General features: G+C 50.5%; 1 protein-coding gene across 2 annotated transcripts; it reads left to right on the forward strand.

Annotated features, from left to right (window-relative positions):
* The first annotated feature begins 436 nt into the window (after nucleotides 1–436).
* On the forward strand, nucleotides 437–4,130 carry Mospd3 (motile sperm domain containing 3). Of its 2 annotated transcripts, none has more exons than XM_075975951.1 (5): nucleotides 437–1,137; nucleotides 1,315–1,390; nucleotides 1,588–1,787; nucleotides 3,648–3,812; nucleotides 3,905–4,130. In XM_075975951.1, exons 1-5 carry the CDS (start codon nucleotides 933–935, stop codon nucleotides 3,934–3,936), a joined length of 678 nt encoding a protein of 225 aa, XP_075832066.1. In that variant the 5' UTR covers nucleotides 437–932; the 3' UTR covers nucleotides 3,937–4,130. The 2 variants fall into 2 exon arrangements, with proteins under 2 accessions (XP_075832066.1, XP_075832057.1); XM_075975942.1 differs by having other exon boundaries at nucleotides 443–1,137; nucleotides 1,558–1,787.
* Nucleotides 4,131–9,911: the final 5,781 nt, after the last annotated feature.

Raw genomic sequence — 9,911 nt, forward strand, 5'->3', positions numbered from 1 at the left:
GGCTGGTTGAGATTCTTGCTTCATCTAGTTCTACTTATTGATTACTGACCATTAACCTTACGTCACTGTGCACACATGTTTTCTCAGGCCCGAGCAGGAAGGAGAGAAAAGCAAAATGAAAAAAAGAAGAAGAAGAAGAAGAAAGAAAGAAAAAGAAACACTAACTCGGAGCCCAGACCCGCCTCCCCGAGTTACTAACAGACTAGAGTTGGCGCTTGGGACCCTTAAATTACTTACCCAAGATGCAGCCAATCATTAGCGCCGAGGGAGGCGGGTTTGGTCACTGACGAACACCAATCAGCGTACAATTAGGCGGAAGCTAGGCAGCACTGACCAATGAGAGAGGCCGTACGGCGGAAGTACATCAAGGAGCTTTCGGGAAGATGGCGCCCTCAGCCTGCAGACGATTGACTGGAGGAAACGTTGACTACCAGGTGATTATCGTGGTACGAGCGGCCATCCAGAGGCGGAATGCCGGAGAGGGCACAGGCCGAGCTTAAGAAAAGGGGTCGGAGACACAACCCGATAACCTGGCTATCAGGAGGGCTCAGGGGGACCGAGTCCGTCGGGGGTGGACCGGCACGGGAAGGCCCGGAAGGGGCGTGGCTTACTGCCCGTACCGGAAGACCCGGATCGGGAAGCGACAAGGCGGGCCAGATTTGAGCCGAGTGGGCGTGGCCACTGCGGTGCGGTTTGGAGGCGGGACCTGTAGGAACCTGGGGCCCAGCTGGAAGGGGAAAGGGTTGAGGAGCCGGGCCTGGGACTGGAGGATCCACATCTAGCGGGGTACCGAGGCAGCGGGGACACCTGGCCGAGCTCTGCTACCATCTCGCCCTGTCCTCTTTCCATTCCTCGCGCCGCTAGCCCCAGACTCCAAGGCCCTCTTATCCTTGTGAGCTCTGCCCTCGGATGTCCGACCGCCTAGAGCCTGCATGCGCCGTGGGGCGCCCCAGGACCAGGAGCTGGTGGGTCCGGGGGCCCCTGGGCGGGGGCCCCGGGGCTCCTCTCCTTCCTCAGGACCCGTCGTCCCGGTGCTCGTCTTTCCCCCGGATCTAGTATTCAGAGCGGACCAAAGGAGTGGACCCCGGCAGCTGCTGACCCTCTATAACCCCACGGGAACTGCGCTTCGCTTCCGAGGTGAAGAGATGGGCCCCTGGAGCTAGGGCTCTGGGGATTGATAGGAAGATATGGCAGGATGTTGTGGGCTGGAGGAGTTAGGTAATGTCCGTCTCTGGGGTGGCTGACAGAAGGGGGCTCTGATAACCCACCATAAGCGAAACTTTCTTCAGGTCTTTTCGTGTGTCTATCCCGCAGTTCTGTGTACAGCACCTGCCAAATATACGGTATTCGATGCAGAAGGATATGTGAAGCCGCAGTCTTGCATTGACATGTGAGTGGGGAGAGTGGGGAAGCAGCCCGGCGTTTCTGCCATCTGTTGCCTTTGGTCTGAGACCTTTTCACCCGCTGGCTGCAGTCACTCTGGGAAGAGATTCTGGGGAGGAGAACTGGATTCTCTTGGTTGGTTGCTTCTCACTTAACTTCCTCCCAATGGGTCAGTGTGATCCGGCATGTGGCCCCCATCCCCAGCCACTATGATGTCCAGGACCGGTTCCGAATTGAGCTGTCTGAGGAGGGGGCCGAGGGACGTGTGGTTGGCCGAAAAGACATCACCTCTGTTCTTCGGGCGCCAGCGTACCCCCTGGAGCTTCAGGGACATTCTGAGCCAACGCCCAATCCAGGGCCTCCTGTGTGGACAGGACCAACCCCAGCCAGACACCTTCAAGAGAGTGAGTTGAAGGGATACATCGTGTTTGTGGTGTTGTGTGTATTGTGTGACTATGTGTGTGGGTGCTTGTGCACATGTGTGTGTTTGTGGAGGCCAAAGGTTGATTTTCCTCATTCGCTCTCCACGTTTATTTTTTGAGACAGGGTCTCAAGCACATTCGTTTTGCTAGGCTGGATTCCCAGTTAACTTTAGAATCCAGGGGGGCTGGAGAGATGGCTCAGTGGTTAAGAGCATTGCCTGCTCTTCCAAAGGTCCTGAGTTCAATTCCCAGCAACCACATGGTGGCTCACAACCATCTGTAATGAGGTCTGGCGCCCTCTTCTGGCCTGCAGGCATACAGACAGAGGATTGTATACATAATAAATAAATAAATAAATAAATAAATAAATAAATAAATAAATAAATAAATATTTAAAAGAATAGAATCCGGTATCTCAACTGGGCGCTGGTGCACGCCTTTAATCCCAGCACTCGGGGGCGGATCTCTGTGAGTTCAAGGCCAGCCTGGTCTACAAGAGCTAGTTCCCAGACAGGCTCCAAAGCTACAACAAAACCCCTTCTCTTAAAAAAAAAAAGAAAAGATGAATCCAGTATCTACCTGTCTCCACCACCCAAAGACTAGGATTGCCCAGGTTCTTCAGTGGGTTTTGGAGATCCGAATTTGGGTCCTCATGTTTGCACTGTCAGCCCTTTTCTGACTGGGTTGTCTCTCCACGGTTATTGTTTTTCTGTAGTACTGGGGATTCGCCTTGTACCTAAGGCATACCAAACAAGCCATAACCCCAGCCCTGCAGTGGGGACTCCTGAATTCTGTAAGGTGAGAAGTAGCATTACTCTAGAAATGAACTAAATGGGGTTTGAAGAAGTCCCTGTGCACAGTTGTTCCTGGCTGAGGTTTTCTGTTGGGTGAGAGAGGAAGACGACTTTGCACTTGTCCTGTTTCTAACTTCTAATCAGGGGACAAGTTCTTCCCTAGCTCCAACTGCAGCGGCTGTTATCAGGCACCAGCTACCTTCAGCTCAATAAGAAGCCCGCACTGAGCAGTCACTCCTGTGTGCTGGGCATGGGAGATACAGAGGTCCCTGCCTGTCAGCCCAGGACACTGAACACAGTACTGAGGGCAGGGCACCCTTGGAGGGCAATAAAATGTAAACCCAAAGGCCAGCGTGATGGCACAAGCCTGGGATACCACCCCTTGGGGGACTACAAAGAAGGAAGGAGGATTGCAGGTTCCAAGCCAGCCTGAGCTACATGGTACGGCTTTGACAGACGGGGGTGGGGAGGAGTGTTGTGGAGACAGAAAAAGTGGTAAAGTGTTTGCTACATAAGAGCGAGGACCCGAGTTCAGTCCCCAGCACCCATGACATGGTTGCATTGTGTTTGGACTTCCAGTTCTGAGGAGGCAGAGACAGGCAGATCCTTGGGCTGGCTAAGCAGTTGGCCATTCTAACAGACAAGGCCAGGTCCCATTGAGAGACCCCATTCTCCCAAAACAAGTCAGATGGTTCCTGAGGAACCGCGCTTGAGGTTGGTTTCTGGCCTCTGTACATATGCATACGTGTGTGTGTACCCACCCACTCGCATCTATCACACACTTAAGAGAGATAACCAAAGCCGGATATGGCATTACACACCTAATTCCAGAACTTGAGAGCTAGAGGCAGGAGGACCAGCAGTTCAAGACTACCCTTGGCTACCTAATGAGTCTGAGGCCATCCTAGACCACATACGTGTGAGTCCCTGTCTCAGAATAAGTAAATGACATGTGAATGAACTCAATCAGAGTTGCTGCCTCTCCGTTGTTCATCCTGGTCCCTGGCAGACCTTGGGCCACTGGTACTCATGTCCCCTCCTTTCGCAGGTCCCCCCCAGCAGCTGGCCACCAGCTCCTTCCTGCTCTTCTTGCTGACAGGCATCATCTCCGTGGCCTTCCTGCTGCTGCCCCTGCAGGACGAGCTTGGCAGCCAGCTGCCTCAGGTTCTGCATGTGTCCCTGGGACAGAAGCTGGTGGCAGCGTACATCTTAGGTGAGCATGGTAGAAGAGCACCTGGGCCCACCTCCAAAGAAAGCACGGGAGGAAGGGTCCTGCATGGACTCTCTTCCTTTTCCTACCCTCAGGCCTCCTCACCATGGTGTTCCTCCGGACCTGAACTCCCCCGCTGGACCCAGCCCACCCACCTTCTCCTTCGCAGGCAGGGACCTGAGGCAGCCACTGTGATGTTTGCACCTTGCCCCTTCTCCCTCTTTTCTGCCCATCCATCAGTTTTCACCCTGCCCGTCACCAAACACCCAGGGATTTATACTCATTTTCCAAGTTGAATAAAATAAGTTTTAAAAATCAAAATGGGAAATGTAGGATGCTTGTCACCTTTTTTTCCCATTTAAATGGTGTGTGAGTGCTTATGCATGAGGCCCGAGATCTCTAGGTCAGATGTCTTCCAAGCGCACGTACATGCAAGCACAGAGATGGAAAGACAGCCTTCAGAGCGGATTCTCTCCTTCCACCGTGGGCATTCCAGGCGTCGGTCTCGGGTCCTCAGATTTGGTGGCAAGTGTCTTTACCCACTGAGCCATTACGCTGGCTCCTATGTCTCATTTTTGGAGGTAAGGACTCTCACTGAACCTAGAGCTCACTGATTGGCTGGGTTCCCTCAGCAGTAAGCTCCACCTCCCCAGCCCCGAGGTCACACATTCATGGAACTGCACTGTTAATCATCAACTTGACAGCTCCTAGAATCACCTGGGAGAGGGCAGCTGGGCTTCAAGAGGGTGATCCTGATTCGGTTCCCTGGGGAGGGATGACCCCCCCCCCCAGTCCCATATGTGGGCTGTACCATTTCGTGGATTTGGCTCTGGGATGAATGAACGGGAAGAGAGGAAACTGAGCAGCACATTCATCACTTTGACAACAGATGTAGTGTGACCAGCTGACCTCAAGCTTCTTTGACTTCATGAACTGTGAGCTAAAACAGACCCACTCTTCCTTAAGTAGCTTGTGCTGGCGTATGTCATCCCAGGAGCAGGGGAGAAGCTGAGACAGCGTGGGTGCTGGGGCTCTGAGCTCAGGTCCTCAGGCTTGCATGACAGGCACAGCAGTGGCTGACCTGTCTCCCTAGCCCTCCCCACATTTTAAGATTTTTTTTTTAAAGATTTATTTATTATGTACACAGTGTTCAGCCTCTGTGCCTGCAGGCCAGAAGAGGGCACCAGATCTCATCACAGATGGTTGTGAGCCACCATGTGGTTGCTGGGAATTGAACTCAGGACCTCGGGAAGAGCAGTCAGTGCTCTTAATCTCTGAGCCATCTCTCCAGCCCTTAAGATTGTTTTTAATATTTTTTTTTAAACTTTGGTTTTTTGGCCAGGCTGGTCTTGAACTTTCCACTTGAACTCTCCTGTCCTACCCCTGTTGTGGCAATTCATTTCACCAATAGCTTTTGGGGTACTGGCCTTAGGACGTGGTTTCTATGTGCGGACATGATCTCCTAAAAGGGAGAAGTGGGGCCTCTCTCACTCTTTTGGGAGGTCAGAGTAGAAGCAAGCTTGGTACCATAGAGTAGATTTTTCTTTGCTTGGTAATTTTTTAAAAAATTTTATTATGGGGGGCTGGAGAGATGGCTCAGAGGTTAAGAGCACTGACTGCTCTTCCAGAGGTCCTGAGTTCAATTCCCAGCAACCACATGGTGGCTCATAGCCATCTATAATGAGACCTGGCACCCCCTTCTGCCTTGTGGGCACACATGGAAGGAATGCTGTACACATAATAAATAAATAAATATTTTACAAAAAATTTTATTACGTATACGGTGTTCTGCCTTCATGTACACCTGCAGGCCAGAAGAGGGCACCAGATCTCATAGATGCGAGCCACCATGTGGTTGCTGGGACTTGAACTCAGAATTTGTGTTTCATCCCTAGCACCGTATAAATGGGGTGTGTGGTATTGCTTGCTTCTAACCCCAGCACTCAGGAGGCAGAAGTAGGATTAAGGATTCAAGGTTGCCCTCAGAGATGGAACAAATAGCGGCTAGCCTGGGCCACATGAGATTCTTTCACAAAACAAAACATAATAAGCAAACAAAATATGGTCTGGGGGTGTCAGTGCTGGCTCAGTGAGCAAGGTGCTGATAAGCCTGATGACCTGAGTTTAACTTCTGGAACTCACCTGGTAGAAGTAGAGGTTGGAGTCCCCCAAAATGTCCTCGGACCTTCACTTGAAGACCATAGCATGCTTATGCCAATTCCTCCTCCGCAAAATAAATAAATGTTAAAAACAATGACAACAACATAGGCTTCAAAAACCCACTAAAAAAGTTACCAAGCGGACTGGAGAGATGGCTCAGAGGTTAAGAGCACTGACTGTTTTTCCAGAGGTCCTGAGTTCAAGTCCCAGCAACCACATAGTGGGGTTGCTCACCAGGTACACTGTGCCAGCTTGAGAGATGCCCCCAAGAAGTAGGCAAGAGTCTCTGCACCTTGATGATGCTTGCCATGTCTACCGTGGGAAGGCCCTGTTAACAATGAGTCCAGGAAGCCTTCTGTTTGCTGTTCTATTCTATTGTTGGTTTTGTTAATGTTTTGTTTTGTTTTCCAAGACAGGGTTTTTCTGTGTAGCTCTGGCTGCCCTGGAAACTCACTCTGTAGACCAGGTTGGCCTCAAGCCAGAGATTCAACTGCCTCTGCCTCCCGAGTGCTGGGGTTGAAGGTGTGCACCACCACACCTGGCTATTTATAACTAATTTTTAATATTTATGTTTATTTTATTATTTGTTTGTACGTGCTGTGGGGGTGGTGACTGTGGAGGTCAGAAGAAGGCCTCAGATCCCCCCTCCCGTCTTTTTTCTTGCCGCAGCAGAACACTGTGACCAAGGCAACTTAGAAACAAAGCTCTGTTTGGGGCGCATGCCTTCAGAGGGTTAAAGTTCACTGTGGCAGAACGACAATGGCAGGCAGAAGGCGGCTGGAGCAGCAGCTGAGAGCTCACATCTTGAACCACAAGCTCGAAGCAGAGAGCACACGGGGAATGATGTTAGTCTTTTGAAACCTCAAAGCCCAGCCCAGCCCACCTCTTCCAGTGAGGCACCTGCCAACTAGGGAGCAAGTATTCAAACACCTGAGACTGATGGGAGATGGCCCATTCAAACCATCACACCCCACCAGATGGAGTTACAGGCGGTTGAAAACCCCCTGATGTGGGTGGCGGAAGAACAGTTGCCCTTAAACACTGAGATACCTGAAAATAGATTATTGCTAATGTAGTAGTCCTGACTGGTCTGGAACTTTTTCCTCCTTTTTCTTCTTCCTTCTTCTCTTCCTCCTGGTCCTTCTTCTGAGACTGGGTCTCACTCTGCAGCTCCAGCTGTCCTGGAACTCGCTCTGTATACCTCCAACACAGAGATCTGTCTGCCTCTGCCTCTCAAGTGCTGGGGTTAGAGGTGTGCACCACCACACCTGGAAATGGAGCTTTGTTTTCTTTCTTTTTTTTTTCCTTTTGGGGCCAGAGAAATGGCTTAGTGGTTAAGAGCTCTTTGTGCTCTTGTGGAAGACCAAGGTCTGGTTCCCAGAAATCACACGGTGGCTCATAACCATCCTTAACTCTAGTTCCCGGGATCTGTCGTCTTCTCTTGGCATCCCTGGGCAGCAGGCATGTACTGGATGAACATACGTGCATTCATATAAATAAAATCAAGCTGGGTGGTGGTGGTGCACTCCTTTAATCCCAGCACTCGGGAGGCAGAGGCAGGTGGATCTTTGTGAGTTCAAGGCCAGCCTGGTCTACAAGAGCTAGTTCCAGGACAGGCTAGAAAAACCATAAATAAATAAATAAATCTTATAAAAATGTATAAATAGCATAAAAAGTTCATTCTGCCTGGCAGATGCTACCACGGTTGGCTAGTTCTTCATTTTAACTGTAAAGGCCCTAGACCTATATAATATACTTTGTGGCCCTAGCACTCAGGAGGCTGATCCTGCAGGATCTTGAGTTCAAGGCCAGCTTGGGCTACACAGTGAGCCCTGGTCTTCAAAAGAAGTCCAGTGGTGGTGGTGCAAATCTTTATTTAGTCCCCACAGTTGGGAGATAAGAGATAGGTGGATCCTTGAGTTTGACACCAGCCTGGTCTACAGGGTGAATTTTAGGACAGCCAGGACTATGTAGAGCCAGGACCCTGTTCCAGAACAAAACAAAACCCTTTATCTACATCATCACATTCTGAAGTGCCATGAGGCAAAGCTTCAGTATATGGCTTTGGGAAGGGGAGGACACAGTTCAGATCTTATATCTCAACCAGGCATGGCTGTACATGCTTTTAATCCCAGTATTTGAGAAGTAAGAGGCAGGAGACTCGAAAGTTCATGGAGAATTCCATGCAGTCTGAACTACAGGAAAACTGCCTGCAAAACAAAAAGAAGGGGGAGGAGGATGTAGAAGGAGGGTGAAGAGGATGAAGGAGGGGAAAGAGGATGAAGTAGGTGGAGGAGGAGGGGGAAGAGAATGAAGAAAAGGAGGTGGAAGAGGAGGAGGGGGGAGAAGGAGGTGGAAGAGGAGGAGAGGGAAGAGGCCTTGAACTGCTACTGCAAAGTCCATTCTGCCAATTTGATGACATTTATTGACATGTTTGGGGGACTCCAATGCGGACATCTTTGTGAGTACTATTCTTTTGTCAACACAAGCAACTGGGCAAGGGGAGAAGGGCTGTGACACCCACTGGATAATGTGCTGTCAGGAAGATAAGAGTTGAGGTTTCTGACCCCAGTTCATGCCCTAGCACCTGAGAACCTCTTGGTGGGAGAAGGGATAGGCAGAGAAACGGTGGTTTCATCCTGAAAATCGGAACCTGGGACATCCAAAGCTTTAGATAAAGAGATTGTCCATTCCCAGTGCCCGAGGAGCTGTGTGAGACCTCCCAAACTATGCTGGGGGCAAGAAAAGAACAAGGAGATACCAACGTCATTTACGCCACTGCCAGCAAGTAAAAGCCGGGCTGCAGCTCTTAAGCCGTGATTAAAGAGAAAGAACTAGGCCAAGGAGTTGGTCCAGCTGGTCAAGATACCTGCTGCCAAGCCTTAGTGACTTGACCTCTGCCCCCAGAGCCCCACAGGATGGAAGAGAAAGCTGCCTCCTAAAGGTTCTCTGACCTCCACACAGGGGCTGTGGCATAGACATGCACACATGAAGTAAAGAAGAACCTAATAAAATTTTTCAGTGGGAAGAGAGTGACCATCATTTTTCTACTTATCTAGAGTTCACATTTAAGGTCTCCATCCTCATCGGACAAAGGTTGGCCCTGCCAAAAAAAAAAAAAAAGGTTGGCCCTAGGGGATCCCAGAGGAAATGTCCTGGACAGGGTCACCCTAAGAGATATGTGACCAGTACAGTCTTACAGCTTACAGGGGCCCAGACTGTGTAAAGGCATGCGTGTGTACATGCATGTGGAGGCCAGAGGTCAACCTTGGGTATTGTTCCTCAGCAAATGTCCACCTTACTTTCCATTAAGATACTTTTTTACATTTGTTTATTTCTTGTGTGTATACACTTGCTTACCCACGAGCACGCACCGGGAGGAGCTGACTCCTCCCACTGTGTGCCCAGACCTTCAGGCTTGGGAGCCAGTGCTCCCGACAGAGAGCTGGAGCTGCTCAGTGGTTTAAGAGCTCTTGGTGGCTCATTCTTTCAGGGACCCAGCACACACAATCAGGTGGCTCACAGCCCCCTGCAACTTTAGCTCCAGAGGATCCATCATCCTCTTCTGGGCGCCAAGAGCACCGCAGTCACATGGGCAAATAATCACACATGTACACGCAAAATTTCAAAAGGCTTTCCACAAATCTCTGGGTTTTTCTTTTCTTTAAATAAAAGGCAGGGTTCCTCACTGGGGACTGAGGTTCCCGGATTAAGCTAGGTTAGTTGTCCAGTGAGCCCCAAATACACCTCCCCAGCACTGGCACTGACAGTTTGTGCCAACACACTCAGCTTTACGTGACTGGACCCAGGTCCCCAAGGCAGGCACTTTACCCATTGAGATGGATTTCCCCTTCTGACCTTGAACTCTCAGTCCCCCTGCCTCGGGTCTCCCAAGTGCTGGGATTACCCCTGTGAGCCACCATGTCTGACTCTGGTCATGCT

Source organism: Microtus pennsylvanicus, chromosome 1, assembly GCF_037038515.1.
Source record: "Microtus pennsylvanicus isolate mMicPen1 chromosome 1, mMicPen1.hap1, whole genome shotgun sequence".
NCBI lineage: Eukaryota > Metazoa > Chordata > Mammalia > Rodentia > Cricetidae > Microtus > Microtus pennsylvanicus.

What these genes read in the sequence shown, in the direction of transcription:
- Mospd3 (XM_075975942.1), top strand. Translation starts at nt 933, where the DNA reads ATGCGCCGTGGGGCGCCCCAGGACCAGGAGCTGGTGGGTCCGGGGGCC. An exon ending in AACTGCGCTTCGCTTCCGAG is followed by an intron (nt 1,138 to 1,314) that starts GTGAAGAGATGG and finishes TCTATCCCGCAG; the next exon opens with TTCTGTGTACAGCACCTGCC. An exon ending in GGTGGCAGCGTACATCTTAG is followed by an intron (nt 3,813 to 3,904) that starts GTGAGCATGGTA and finishes TCCTACCCTCAG; the next exon opens with GCCTCCTCACCATGGTGTTC.